Consider the following 15,797-nt stretch of genomic DNA (forward strand, 5'->3'; position numbering starts at 1 on the left):
AAGTATGAACCTATAATAGGTATAAAAAACAAATTAGAGACAAAATCAAGCTTACCAGTTCCAAAATTGGTTCAATGCAAAGAAAGATCTTGGATCATAAGTGTAGAGTTTCAGAAGTATTTCTATGACGTAGAGGGCAAGGAACACCCATTCAGCATGGGATATCATGGGGTTTCGTTCATCGAGGGCAATAAATATGGCATTCACAAGAATGACCACATCGAAAGCATAAACAAATCCTCTGACATAGGAGAGAGAAAAAGAGAACACTTACTATTCCATCAAAACAATAAAATGCACATACAAAACAAAGATTAAAAATATCCCAGTTGCTATAAAGTACACTTACTTATGATTGACAACTCTGCGAATAAACCGGCTCACGGCACATCTGTAAAAGTTTGGCATCCAGCACTCAAACGGATGCATACGCGCCTTCATCGTGATCACCTTAATGTTTAGTAAGTCAGCCAGACGTATGAAAGCTTGCTTTCCTGAGGGAAAGAAGGAAAAGGTAAGGGATCTTTACTCAATTTTCCAGCCACTGGGCTATCCTAGTGAAAGACCTTATGCTCAGACGCCTATTTTTCAGTTTTTCAGGCAGTAGTGTCATGTAGATTTGCTTTTCTGTTACTGAATCATGTGATGTCAAGTACTCACTGATTAAATCTGTCGTGATCTATGTATTTCCCCTAGATCTCTAACTTGCTCAACTAATTTGATTAAGTTTGCAATAAAAATTTAAATTGGAGAAACACTTGTGGATAACCGTTGCAAAATTTTCAGGAAGTATCAATTATATTGTATATTTATGCCAAAAAGGCTACTCACCCACATATGCTTGGTGTTCATCTTTAGATACTCTTAGTAGAAGTTCTCGGTGTGATTTTGTGATGTCTGGTGCCACCAACTTCACCAATTGTTTCCAAGTGATCTCTGCAATAACAAATTCTTGACCCACTTTCACCTTAAGAGCATTAAAAGCCTCCGCCATTTTGCGACGCTTCATGTAAGCCAGTTTACGGATCTCATTCTGAGAGCAAAAACATTTTGTCACTGAGTATAAGTTATGTTGAGATGAATTTTTAAAATATTCTTGCAACCCACACACCATATTTGTCTTTTTAGTGGTCTTTAAGTAAGACTAAGTTTTTATGCATGGGTTCCATGACCTCTGTAAGTCATTGTATACAATGTTATGAGCACAGAAGAGCCATTTTGTAACCAAAGCACTTAAAATAGACAACCTGCATATAAAATAAAAGATAAGGCGAAAAAAATGGATAACCACTTTAAGTTGGTCAACTCTTTACAGTAGACAGTACAACTAATGGTGTGTACACACGGTAGATATGCGAGTCCCGATACGATCAGATCGTATCGGGACTTGACATAGCACGGCATGCATGGGCACAATTTTGACTATATAGTGCAGATCTGCACTATATAGTCTTGCCTGTCCTCTCTATTTGGCTGCCGATTTTCGCTCACACGGGAGCGCGCATCGGCAGCGAATCGGGCTCGCAAGCCCTAAAAAAAACACAATCAGCATGTGATATGGCTTCCGATGTTCACTATAATCGGCAACATCGGAAGCCATATCGCACCGTGTGTACACACTATTAGTCATAATGACCAGACATTTGCCCCCCTAACAACAGACCAAAAGTACCCAAGAGTTACTATTCTGTGCCCCATAATCTACCTACCAGCTGTATATATCATATAGACCTATAAAATGTACAAGCCATGTGCCCACAGTCAAACTAATCTATGCACAAAAATATTTAAAAAAGTCCCTTGCACATAGTACCAGACCAGTCCTGTTCACCCAGTAATACACTGTCCATATGCCACATGTTATATAGTAGTCCTATGACTGGAAACTTGTACATAGCCATTGATCCAAAACAGGCTCCAACACTTCCATTTGCAGCATATATTATAGACAAGAACCACACTGAAATGCTTGATATAAAATAACTTGATTTAAAAAAAACAGTAGTGGGGATGCCCATAGCAACCAATCACTTTAAATTCATTCTAAAAGGTGATAGACAAAATGTGATTGGTTGCTAGTGCACATGGTGAGGAGTAATTCTGGGAGGAGGGCAGAGGTCATTCTTAAGATGTTCCTCCTGTTCCAGTTTTCCAGGTCACCTGTAGATATTTTATTCTGGCACTAACAGTATTCAGTAAAAAGTAAAATCAGGTCACTGTAACATTGTCAAAGGGATTAATCAACAAGAAAAAGCATTCAGTTAAAAACCCTAGCCCTATAAACTTAATAGCCTACCTTTAAGTGCTTTCTGTAATTGTTGTATACAACAGCCAAGAAGACCGACATAAAGATGTAAGTGTTCAGAATAATATAGGCTATAAAGAAGATGGAGTACCACCGATTGTAGTCATATGCTGGCATCCTGAAAGGTAGAATGAATCATATATGAACATGTGATACAGATACATGCAGACATGAGGACACATGAGCGGTTTTCATTTAGCATCAAAATGTATTGGGGCAGTGTCACCAAATTATATTGAAAAAAAAAATGTTAACAAATGTTTTCTATGCTTCATATATGTGAATGACTATCTGTGCTTCTTAATTAGTGGATTGTAAACAGATATGGAAGAATTTACACCACACAGAAAGGGTTAACTACCAATCTTTATAAAGCAAAACTAATGACCGGTCAAATAAAATCGCTACATAGCATTTAACATGATAAATACTAAACAATAAAATGTATTAAAAACACATACATCTGCAAGACCGTGATGCAAATATACATTTCTATATTGAAAGGTAGATCTTCCAAAAAATAAAAAAGTCCTACAACTATGTTTTGTGGACATAAAATACTTCGCATTGCTTTATTGTTCATGTCCATATTTAACGTGGTTGGAGGACTTTTTCATTACTTATTCTTATTTTTTGGATCATCCACCTTTCAATATAGATTTGCATTATGTTCTTTGAACATTTATGTGTTTTTAATAAAGGTTATTGTTTAGTTTTTAACGTGTTCTATGCTATGCAGCGATTTATTTGACTGGTCATTAGTATTAATTGCTTTATAAAAATTTGACCTCTTTCTTAGGCCCGAATTCAATGCGGCCGGCGAGGGGGTTAAATGGCGGGGATCACAGAAAACAAGCGATCCTCGCCGTTTAACCCCTGCGCTGGCCGCTCACTGTATTCAATGTTTCGGGGGAATCCTCACTGTCACAGGATGGCAAGGATTCCCCAAAACAGTGAGGCTCTCAGCTATTGCAGGGAGCCCGCTGCATTTAGCCGCGAGTCTCGCTGTTTCTGCAGTCACATTCGCCAATTCGGCGTATGGAGGGGGGTCAGTTGAATACTGACTGGGGAGCGGTGACAGCAAGCAGACAGCACTGCTTGCTGTCATCGCTCACCTCCCAGCATTGAATACACCCCTTTGTGGTGTAAATTCTTCCATGTCAGTTTATAATCCACTAATTAAGAAGCCAAGATAGTCATTCACATTTGTTCTTGTTCTCTTATGAGGACTGAGATTTTTTATATGCTTCCACAGGCATATTAATCTAATCTGCTGCTGTGTATTGAATTATTTATATAGATAAACTATTTTTGTCCTATTAAAAACCTGTTTAAATTGGGTTTTTTTTTGTTTTGTTTTTAGCAAAGTATTCATGACTAAACTCATTTACATTTTTACACTATACTATTTTTATTTTCTGGTCTTATATAGGGTTTTAGTTTTGTTTGATCTAAACCACATCATTTTAGCTGTAGTATGTAAAAGGCAAAGATGCTTTTGGGGTTTTATTTGAGCAATAAACTATCAAACAACCAATCTCACTGTATATTCATCAGGAGTTTCATCTCAAAAGCTTTAAATCAGAGACTGAATTATCCCTGCAGCACATGACCATCCCTCCCAACTTTCCTTGTTGTAAAATCGGGACAAAGCATCTGCAAGAGGATGACATGCCAAATATGGGGGTGTATTACGATCTATTAATCTGACTTTAAGGAGAGAGAACAGTCCCAATTTCAGTCTGTAGGACAGTTGGAAGGTATGCCTGGACTACTATAGTTTATTTACTAAAAAGGTATATGTGTGTAATGTCAATTAAAATATTTATTAACTCTACCACCAAATTAGAAACAGATCCACACTAGAAATGGGCCTCAAATTAATCACACCATTACTTCAGTTACCCTCATTTTTAAATTTGATGAAAATTTGATGAAAACATATTTGTTGTGTGAAAGTAATAGTAACTTCAAAATGCTGCATTACATAGCAAACTAAATATGAAATAAGAACCTAATAAACCCTTGCTTTATGCAATTATTCCATTGTATGCCGTAATACTTACATGACATCAGGACTATTAGCAGTAGTTACCAGCACATAAAGATTAAATACACCATCCAGGTAATTTTCAAAGTAAGGCTCTCCTTCAGCGGTCTTCAGCTTTCTGCAAATAACAAGAATTGAAGATGGAGCCAATTCATACAACATCTATACAGCTAAAATCTATACTACAGCAAAGCAGAGATATTAGGAGCTTCCCATCGGTCTTACATGGCAACATTTCTGGTGGCCATCCATTAGGAACCAGTGACGTCACAGAGGCACAAAGCGATATGTACAGTACAAATTACTCTCGTACCTGGTATCATTTCTAATTAAGATCCACATTTTGACTCCTTTATATAAAAAAAAAACGTAGCCCTTAGCAGTAACCGCAAAATAAAGGGTACTTGTTTCCTAGCACGGCGCCCATCGCATGCCATCGTGTACCTTATTTAGTGGTGTGCAATGCGCGCGATGCTTGTACAATTAAATATCGCATAGCAGCAAATGGGATGCGATGCGATTTTTAATTGTACAAGTACCCATGGCATTAGATGTGATGGGATGGGTGCCTCCGACCTTTTTATACCCCCACTATCCACGTCGGCGTGGAGTTGATTTTAGATAGTGTGGCAAGTGCAGTGAGCCCCGCGAGGGGACGTGGAATACATGTTAAGTAATCAGTGTTCGCTCGTCACGCTTCAGGCTCATATTTCGCGTCTGCTCGCCACGCTTCGGGCTCTAAAAATCAACTCCACGCCGATGTGGATAGTGGGGGTATGAAAAGGTCGGAGGACGCGTACCGCTGCGCTCGCCACACTTCGGGATGCCGTGGATACTGGGGATTACATCTCATTGTAAGCACCCACCACATCTCATGGCATGGGTGCTTGTACAATTAAAAATCGAATTGCATCGCATCGCATGCCGCTATATTCCAGGGGGATGCGATTTTTAGAAGCCTATACGATGGAAATCGTGGGCCCCGTTCTAGGAAACAAGTACCAAATAAAGTAATATGCCAAAAAATCTTGGATACATTTTTTAATACATGAAACCAAGCTACTAAGAATAATTTATTTATTATTTATGAAGAGTTCTACTGCTTTCACACTGCAAAACCTGCTTTGACCCGGCTTTTGAAAGTTTCTTTAACCGGGTCAGACCAAGTTTTACCCCTTTCACAGTGCATGCTTTAAACAGTATATTACTGGTTAATTACCGTTTTTGTACCTTTCACATTGAACCTATTGTGAAAGGTATGTTCTGGTTATTACATTGGGACCACAGATTGGTGGGTAGGTTTATGTAAACTATCTTTTACCTGTTCCCAAAAAGCTTCAGAGCCATGAGAGAAAAAATGAGGACACTAAACATGAAGAGAAGGAAGACATAGAGGATCTCCGGTAACGTGTTCCTGATACTGCGGAACGCTCGGCGAATCTGCAGAAGATACGGCAATAAACATGTTTAGGGGAAATAAAAAAACAGAAAATACTGTGCAATCAGAAGTCATACTAAAAACTACATATATACGCCAGAAGGGGAGGTCGTCTGTGGCTATGCTGGGTCACCACCACTCCATCACCCTTGACCTGTTATGCAATTGAGGACTTTTCTTCAATTTGTGGCGCAATCTACTTCAGCATATCTCCCAACTGACCTGAATTAAGCAAGACCATCCATATTTGAGGAGACAGTCACCCCTATTATCAGTTTTTCCCATTGCGGGTAAAGAAGTGGAAGGCATGTCCCCAGAGGTTGAAGCCCTTTGTGTATTGGTGGAGAGGGATGCTTTTAGAGAAGTAAAGGGGAGCTGGGGTGTTTCGTCATTTTGTTTGTGCTATGCTCGCCCCCAGAGTGTGGTCATGCCTCAGCAAAAGAGAATGTGGATGTGTTCTGTTCATGTGCCCAGATTTAGCAATTTACAAAGCTGGGAGGTATTGTACAACCCTATTGAACAGCAAACAGAAAGCCATCAATTTATATATAATGGTCACTAATGACAATAAAGGGAATTTAATACCTACCGGTAATTCCTTTTCACGTAGTCCTTATGGGATACTGGGAATGGTCTTAAGACATTGGGTATTAGAGGGTATCCGCAGGAGACAGGCACATCTATAACTTTGATGCTGGGTGTACTGGCTTCTCCCCTCTGATTCCCCACCCAGGAACCAGTTAATGGAAAAACTGTGCCCGAAGGAGAATGAACATATGAGAGGACTTATATGTCACCTATGTAAACATAAGTGTGAATTGTGTGGTGAGATTCATGCCAGCACACCCGCATTCATCAAAATAATAAACAACTATAATACCACCAACTGGGTGGATTTTCTTTAACAAGGTCACTGAACTAGACCTTATAACCAGAAGACACTAAAGCGAACTTCTGAACTTTAATCAGCAGAAATAAAGCTGCAGCCAGACCCCCGCACAGGGCGGGCGCCCAGTATCCCATAAGGACTACGTGAAAAGGAATTACCGGTAGGTATTAAATTCCCTTTTTCACTAACGTCCTTTATGGGATACTGGGAATGGTCTTAAGACATTGGGGATGTCCCAAAGCTTCCAGAAAGGGAGGGTACGTGCGGAGACTGCTGCAGTACTGCCTGCCCAAACTGGGTATCCTCTTTGGCCAAGGCATCAAACTTGTAAAATTTTACAAAGGTGTGTTGCCCCGACCATGTAGCAGCTCTACAGAGTTGCAGAGCTGACACACCCCGAGCAGCCGCCCAGGATGCGCCCACCGATCTGGTGGAATAAGCCTTTAAAACCGAAGGTGTTGGCAGGCCTGCCGTCACATAAGCTTGTTGGATAGTAGTCCTTATCCATCTAGCAATGGATTGCTTAGATGCAGGGTGTCCCTTCTTTTGTGCGTCATACAGGATGAATAGACAATCTGTCTTCCTGATTCTTGAAGTCCTCTGGACGTAAACACGCAAGACGCGCACCACATCCAGGGATACCGGAATATCCGGTGAACTTGACGCAGACGGGACTACAATTGGCTGATTAAGGTGAAAGGAAGAAATCACCTTAGGGAGAAATCGCGGGTTTGTTCTCAACTCCGCTCTGTCTGAGTGAAAAATTAGATAGGGACTCTTACAGGAAAGGGCTCCCAATTCAGACACTCTCCTAGCTAAGGCTAGGGCCAAAAGGACCACCGCCTTCCAGGTAATATACCGCAGTTCTATCGACTCCAAAGGCTCAAACCAGGAGGATTGAAGGAAGTTTAGGACGACATCCAAACTCCAAGGAGGTGTAGGAGGTACAAAGGGAGGCTGGATGTGAAGCACTCCCTGAAGAAATGTTTGTACTTCCGGGATGACAGCCAATTTTCTTTGGAAGAATATGGACAAGGCCGAAATCTGGACTTTTAATGAGCCCAGACGGAGACCCAAATCCAATCCCGCTTGTAAGAAGCACAATAACCTGTTCAGGTTAAACTTTGCAGGGGGAACCTTCTGCTCCTCACACCAACCCACGTACTTTCTCCAGATTTTGTAGTAATGGGTGTTTGTTACCGGCTTTCTGGCCTGAATCATCGTGGTGATAACTGATGAGTGCAGACCTTTCTGAGCTAAGATTTGCCGCTCAGCCTCCATGCCGACAAACGTAGCCACCCTAAATCTTGGAAGACGCAAGGGCCCTGTGTGAGTAGATCTCTCCTTAGAGGCAGGGGCCAAGGATCTTCGATCAGCAGGCTCTGTAGATCTGCGAACCAAGCCCTTCTTGGCCAGTCCGGAGCCACCAGAATGGCTTCCACTCCCTGACTTCGAACCCTTTTTAGTACCCTTGTCAGTAGTGGTATGGGTGGAAACAGGTACACCAAGGGAAACACCCATGGAATTGTCAGGGCGTCTATCGCCACTGCGCAGGGATCCCTGGTCCTTGTGCAGTACTTGGGGACCTTGTGGTTTAACCGGGATGCCATCAGATCTATCGATGGCTGGCCCCAACGGTCCACAATTGCTGCAAAAACCTGTGAATTCAGGCTCCATTCCCTGGGGTGGAGGGCGTGACGGCTGAGAAAGTCCGCCTCCCAATTGTCCACGCCCGGGATAAAGATGGCCGACAGAGCCACCACGTACAGTTCCGCCCAAGCCAGGATCTTGAACGCTTCTTTCATGCAAGTCCTGCTTCTCGTGCCTCCCTGGCGATTTATGTAGGCCACAGTTGTGGCGTTGTCGGACTGTATCTGGAGCGCCTGACCTTGGAGGAGATCCTGGGCCTGTAACACTGCATAGTATACAGCTCTCAGCTCCAGGATATTGATGTGGAGTCTCGCTTCCCAGCGAGTCCACTGACCTTGAAAGGTTCTGTCCATGGTCACAGCACCCCATCCCAGCAGACTCGCGTCCGTCGTGAGTCGCACCCAATCCTGGATGCCAAATCTCCGACCTGCAAGCAGGTTCGACTCCTGAGTCCACCATAGAAGGGACTGCCGGGACTGATGCGACAGAGAAATCCTCTTGTACATCAGGAGATGGGAGCCCGACCATTTTGACAGCAGATCCAGTTGGAACACCCTGGTGTGAAAGCGTCCGAACTGAATGGCCTCGAAGGTGGCCACCATCCTGCCCAGCAACTGGATGCATTGGTGAACCGATACCTGAGGTTTTGCCAAAATCACCGTCAGTAGGGACTGTATGGCAACCATCTTCTTCCGAGGGAGGAAAATCCTTTTCTCCTCTGTGTCCAGGAACATACCCAGAAAGAGGATACGACGCGACGGCGTCAGGGAAGACTTGGGGATGTTCAGGATCCACCCATGCTCGGATAAAACCTGTCTGGTCCTTGCAATATCCTGCAGCAGGACCTGTGCCGACCTTGCCTTGATCAGCAAGTCGTCCAGGTAAGGGATGATATTGACTCCCGACCTCCTGAGCAGCACCATCATCTCTGCCATTACCTTCGTGAAAACACGAGGTGCCGACGACAGGCCGAATGGCAGCGCCCTGAATTGGAAGTGTAAATCCTTCAACGCAAACCTCAGGAATGCTTGATGTGGACCCCAAATTGGTATGTGGAGATAGGCGTCCTTCACATCCAACGATGCCATGAACTCTCCCTCCTCCAGGCTTGCTATTACAGCCCTGAGGGACTCCATCTTGAATTTGTAAACCTTTAAAAAGGGGTTTAAAGACTTCAAATTTAATATGGGGCGTACCGAGCCGTCCGGCTTCGGCACTAGGAACAGGTTGGAGTAGTACCCCCTCCCTTGTTCCTCCAGCGGGACAGGTATCATAACCCGTGACGTCAGTAGGCGTTGTATTGCCTGTTGCAGATTCACCCGCTCTGCAGGCAGAGCCGGCAACCCTGATCTGAAAAACCTGTGAGGGGGAGGTCTTTCGAATTCCAACCTGTAGCCGTTGGTAATAAGATCCCTCACCCAGGAATCCAGGTGAGAGACCGACCACACCTGGCTGAAAGCTGAAAGGCGACCCCCCACCTCGCATGTGACTCCAGGGCCGGAACCCGAGTCATGCTGCAGGCTTAGAGGCGGTGGCATTAGCGGCACGATCCTGAGATCCTGTGCTGGCGGGCTTTCTGAACCTACCACGGCCCCCTCTGGCGGCCGAGCTGGAGCCTCTCGCCCTCTGCCTGGGCCTGGAAGGCCGAAAGGACTGATAGGCCTGAAAGGACTGAGACGCTTGACCCTGAAAGGGACGCTTGGCGTGAGTGGGAGCCGTCGGCAGAAAAGTCGACTTGCCGGCTGTAGCCTTGGATAAGAGGTCGTCAAGTTCACTACCAAACAACTTTTCTCCCTTAAAAGGCAAATTCTCCACACTACGCTTGGAATCTGGGTCAGCTACCCATTGTCTCAACCAGAGGGCCCTGCGACCCGAAACCGCCATTGCGGAAGAGCGAGCATTTATAGCTCCAAGCTCCTTTTGAGTATCACATAGGATCTTTGCAGTATCCTGGATATGGCGAAGTCTCTCTCCAACTTGCGCCAGTGACATATCAGCCAGCATACCTTCCTGGATTTGAGAAGCCCATGTATAAATGGACTTTGCCATCCAACAACTGGCGAGGACAGGTCTCTGAGACGCCCCACTCGCAGTATACATGGCCTTAAGGGTAGTATCCAGCTTTTTGTCTGTACTATCCTTCAGTGTTGCTGCCCCTGGAACGGGGAGAACCACCTTCTTGGACAGTCTGGACACCGAAGCGTCCACAACCGGAGGCTCTTCCCACACCCCTCTAGTGACGGGGTCAAAGGGAAAGTTGGACTTAAACCTTTTGGACAGTTGGAAACGCTTTTCAGGTTGTTTCCAAGCCTCCTTAAACGTCTCATCAAGGTCAACTTGTTCAGGATAAACAATTTGCTGTTTCCTTTGTGACCCAAAAAATGGGTCGCCTTCCTGCATGTCTGCTAAGGGAAGGTCTAAAACTTCTCTTATTGCTATGATAAGAGGTTCCGGGCCTCTGAGGGATGATTGTGAATCAGGGATCATTATCATCTGTGTCGTCACCTGCCTGTAGATCATCATCTGAATCAGGCAACATGGCGGCCGCAGCACGCTTCCGTGACTGGCCGTTGTGGGATTCATATTATCCACCCGTGCGGCTAGAACTGATAAGTCCTGCTGCACTTGTTTGGTCTGCACTGTATTTGCAGCCAATTGGGTTGACACAGCCTGCAGCATGGTTTTAATGCCAGCAGCCCACTCAGGCTCCTGAGAGTCTGATTGTGAAGTTCCACTGATCTGGGGTGACACCCCTGTCTGAGTGGACATGCACTCTTCACAGGTAATCTGTGAGGTGGACTTAGGCACAAACTTGGTGCTGCAAATGAGACAGGTTAATTTCCTTACCATGGTGAAGGAATAAGTAACCTCTTTCCACAAACACACCACAATCACAATGAAATATATATATATAAAATCAATGTGCAGTGTATAGCAGCTATCTACAGTATGTGTGAGCTCTATCACTGAAAGTGTGTAGCTTAACAAGCTCGTGGGGGAGCGCTCAGATTACACTGAGGAGACCAGCACACCCTGTACAACCTAAACTCCTATTTAGGAGTTGGTATCACGCACAAACACAAAACAGTGTGATCAATTAAGCGATTTTAGCGCTAAATACACTTGCTGTTTTCTGCAGATTTCCTCTGTCCAACACCTCACCGCTGAGGAGTGATCTGGAGGCAGTAATGGCGCCCAGGGAGAAGCAGGAAGTAGTGTATGCGCGCTCAGAGCTCTGGCCTCGCTCCGCTGAAGCCCCGCCCCCCTGTGATGGCGCAGGGGCTTCACTGATCTTCATACTGGCGCTGGCTGTCAGTTAATGGCGCCCTTTACACTGAACAGCGTTTAATGTGGGATCTGCCCTGGTAGCCCAGGGACTGTCACCCGCTGCCAGTCTGTGGCGGGGGGTCTGCGCAGCCCCTGTGCAGGGTACCGCGTCTGCCGCCACCGCTATCTTGCCGCACGATGAGCCGGGGTACCCCACTGTGGGGACCCCGGTTTTTACTCACCACAGACGTCTTCGGACTGTGTCAGGAGTGTGCGGCATGCTGGGGGTGAGTATCACTGCAGCGCAATGCCCGTGAGTACAAACACCCACTCAGGACAGTGGTCCTGCAGCAGGGACAGCTCGGTACCTTAAGAGGCCTGCAGCTGAACCCTCCTCAACTGACTCCCTCGAAGCAGGGATACTGTGGAGTCCAACACAGTAACCCCAAAATAATAAAAGAAAATAAACTGAAGACAAACTCTCTGGAGCTCCAGCAGTGTGCATCCTCTCCTGAGGGCACATTTTTCTAAACTGGTTCCTGGGTGGGGAATCAGAGGGGAGGAGCCAGTACACCCAGCTTCAAAGTTATAGATGTGCCTGTCTCCTGCGGATACCCTCTATTACCCAATGTCTTAAGACCATTCCCAGTATCCCATAAAGGACGTTAGTGAAATCACAGTTACCAGTCTCTAGGGGAGACCCATTGAGTTAACAAATCAGGGACACATATTTGAGGATACGTGATTTTCAAATAAATTTGGATACAAGAACAACGGTCAGCAATTGTTGGAATATGCCATTTGCTACAAATGACACAGATTTTTAGCTCACTAATTGAGCTCATTTAGTGAGGGATATCCAATGGATTTATATAGTGGTTGTACATAATAACATTCACTTTCTAAGGTAATCTATCATAAAGAAGCTTATAGTATTTGGAAATACGGATACAATTCCATCAGTATAGTTTTATATGTTGCAACAAATGTTGCTTATTTTTGTTACAGTACCTACTGATTCCATCAGAATTGAAATGTTACAGTGTACCAGCTGAAGCGGTTATACAATAAGAATACTGTAAGTGCATTTAAACACCCACACAGAATTTTACCTTTATTGTGTTTGTTCCAACCGTGTGTGTATGTGTGGGTTTTAAAATTTTGCATTTTTATGTCATTAACTAATAAAAGTAACATTTTATGAGTCTTTCTTCTGGTGCACCAAACTGTGACAACCCTTTTTTTTTCTTCTTGCTTGATATCCAAACTAGCATATAGGAATTGTTCCTGTTCTTGATTTTCTATTACTCCTTTAGTTTCTATTTCAGAGGATGTCATATGAAGGACAAAAAATATATGTTAAAAACAAAAATTAAATCTGGAAACACTAGGGACAGATTTTGAGTAAGGCGTAAAGGTCGATGTTGGACGCAGTTAATTCACATGATCTACGGTACATGTGATTCACTTGCAATGAACATGTATCTGGAGTTTGTATGTACAAAGCTAGAGTACAGATTGGGGAGTACAGTCCTAGAAATGGAAAAAAACATATTGTATCCCAATTGCACACTGAGTGAAAAATAACTAAATAATAATCAGATAATACAGAGATCTTGGTTGCATATATCTGCAGATATAGGGCTAAGCCCCCAGGCCGTACGTCAAGGCATCTCTGTCACTGGGGGTCCCTAATACTGGGTATGGGTCTGGGGTGTGGGCCCCCAACATGCCGCCACAGGCTGAGTACTCCAGGGCAGCAAACAAATGAAAATTAGTAGGGGTTAATAAGAAGCACATATGTGCTATATAGGGAAGTGAAGGCGTGATTAAAATACAAAATATATACAATGTGATAGGAAAAAATAAGTGTTAATAAAGTGTTAGGGTGTGCTAACCTGGAGCAGACCAGCCATACCAACACAGGGGGCACCACACTCCCAAACCCATCCCATTAGCAGTAACATATATGTCTGGGCTTAATAGCCCAGTGTAAGGCCACATGATAACGTCTGAGAGCCAGCTTACCTGGAGATACCCCTGGCTTCTCCAGTCCTAGAAATGCCTTCAAAATGTATTGGGTGATCATGGCACTCTGAAGGTTAATGTGTAATACACTGCAAATTTTTGTTTCCCCCATCAAAGCATCATACACTATATAAACCATAGTAAATAAACGATATAAACCAAAATAATCTATTACCTGTCGACTTTCAGCAAAATTCACCAAGTAAATTGGACGTAGCACTCTCGACCATCGGACGCTGGCTATCTGAGCTATACTCAAAGATCCATAAATAATCAGATCAAGTAGATTGAGCTGTTCAAAAAGAAACCAAACATTAACAGTCAGGTGGTTTTTAAATAAACAGGGGGATATGTACTAAAGGTGGCTATACTCCTACAGATTTATTGTCAGATCTGGCTGGTTAGAACAAAACCCTGGTAACGAATGAGAGCAGATGACAGTTGACCATTTGCTTGGAAATGCTGGAAAACTGCCAAACTGTCCTTCAGATTTTACCAGGTTTTTGTTCCAACCAGCCAGATCTGACAATCAGTCTGTAGGTGTATGGCCAAGACTTAGACAAGAGAGAAAACGGAGAGACATTTCCAGCCAATCAGATCCTAACAGCCATGTTACAGGCTGTGTTTGGAAAATGGCAGGAGCTTATTGGCTGCTAGATTTCCTCTCTCCACTTTACCCCCTCTAAGGCTAAGTACATCTGCTCAACAGTATTGTATAGATTTTTAACAGCAGGTTTCATACGGCACAAATAACTTACTAATATTGTGACCATAACGCAAATGTTCTTCGTGTCTTTCCAGAAAACGCTGCGAGGGGTAACTTTACCATAATGTAGAAGGCGGCCAAAAAATGCCATTAAGCAGAAGACCTCAATTATGGAAGTAGCCTGCAAATAAAAATAATTCTTTACTGTTTTCAACATACATCTTGCTTCAATATGCCACACGCAGTGGGCGATTCTCGGCATACAGTAAGTGAGCTGACAGGTACCATGCAACTATGCTAGCGTTGGCATCTTTTTTTTTTTTTTGGCAAAAGTGTGTCTTCTTTACATCACTATGTAAATGAGATACAAAACAGACCCTGCGGATTTGACATACCTATATTTTGTTTGTGCCCACAGCAGCATCTGCAAGTGAAATGGAAAACACTGAAACATAGCATTTCCTATGCAGATGCTGATGCAGTCTCACACAGTATAGGCATGCCACATATTAATTTAATCAGCAGAAGCTACTTGTGTGTCCTATTCAATTTGATAAGAATGTATGGGTGTGGATTGTAAGGTCTACAGTCAATAGGTTGAACAAGATTGGTTGAGAGGCAGTAGGTCAGTAGGTCGACACGTGAAAAAGGTCTACATGACAATTATCTGCACAGGAAAAGAGTTTCACTTTTTTTCACATCTATGTCGACAATGGTCAACATGGACTCACAAGTCTCTTCGAATAGCATTTCAAATACTGTATTTCACTACTTTGCTGCATTCTGAAGCTTTGACTAAATAAAGAATTTTGAAAAAAAAAAAAAAACTTGTGTCAACTATTGGCATGTCGGCCCTTTTCATGATGACCTATGGCATGTCGACTTATCAACTGAAATCAGACTATTAAATAGAATCACACTGGAATCTTATGCGTTTATTTTTACATAGAATGAATTGGCTGTGGAACATAACATAATACCATAGCCAATCATGTAATCAGTGATGTTCCAAATTAGCTGTAGGTCAGATCATTTGAATAAGGTTTCAGTCATTTCTCAATAATGTGGCAATTAAAGCCAGGGGCGTGTGGTGAGGTAAATGTCAGGGGAGTCCCTGGCAAGTAGCAGAGCCAGATTTGCACACAATATATGAGCCCTGGGGTACATGCCAACATTATACACATGTGCAGCAATATACAGTACACTTGATAAGAGAGGCGCAGAAAAGTTAGCCAGGTGAGGCACTGCCTCACCTGCCATAGACTTTTTACTCCAGAGTTTTGACAAGAAAAATGATTAGAATAATAAAAATAAGAATTTTTTTATATATTTTTTGTATTTTTGACATTCTTTAAAAATTCAATACTCCGGCATATATGTTAGTATGACAGGAAAGGCTGTGCCTCACCCCAACGCACGCCACTGCTTAAAGCAGGGGTTCCCAATCTTTTTGGAATCACGGCA

General features: G+C 43.5%; 1 protein-coding gene across 2 annotated transcripts in view; it reads right to left on the reverse strand.

Moving 5' to 3' along the window:
* Positions 1-15,797, reverse strand: part of LOC146063548 (two pore channel protein 2-like) — a 52,117-nt gene that overhangs the window by 14,923 nt on the left and 21,397 nt on the right. For both annotated transcript variants that reach the window (XR_014471611.1, XM_083176009.1), the window contains exons 4-11: positions 14,386-14,514; positions 13,803-13,919; positions 5,677-5,795; positions 4,372-4,473; positions 2,297-2,423; positions 832-1,033; positions 350-494; positions 56-241 (exon numbers count right to left, since the gene is read on the reverse strand). Coding sequence is in view for 1 of the 2 variants with exons in the window: in XM_083176009.1 (XP_083032135.1) it covers positions 56-241; positions 350-494; positions 832-1,033; positions 2,297-2,423; positions 4,372-4,473; positions 5,677-5,795; positions 13,803-13,919; positions 14,386-14,514 (1,127 nt within the window). In the remaining variant the exon portion in view is untranslated. The remainder of the gene's footprint in view (positions 1-55; positions 242-349; positions 495-831; positions 1,034-2,296; positions 2,424-4,371; positions 4,474-5,676; positions 5,796-13,802; positions 13,920-14,385; positions 14,515-15,797) is intronic.

Source organism: Crinia signifera, chromosome 3 (genome assembly GCF_055691185.1).
Source record: "Crinia signifera chromosome 3, ASM5569118v1, whole genome shotgun sequence".
Classification (NCBI taxonomy): Eukaryota; Metazoa; Chordata; class Amphibia; order Anura; family Myobatrachidae; genus Crinia; species Crinia signifera.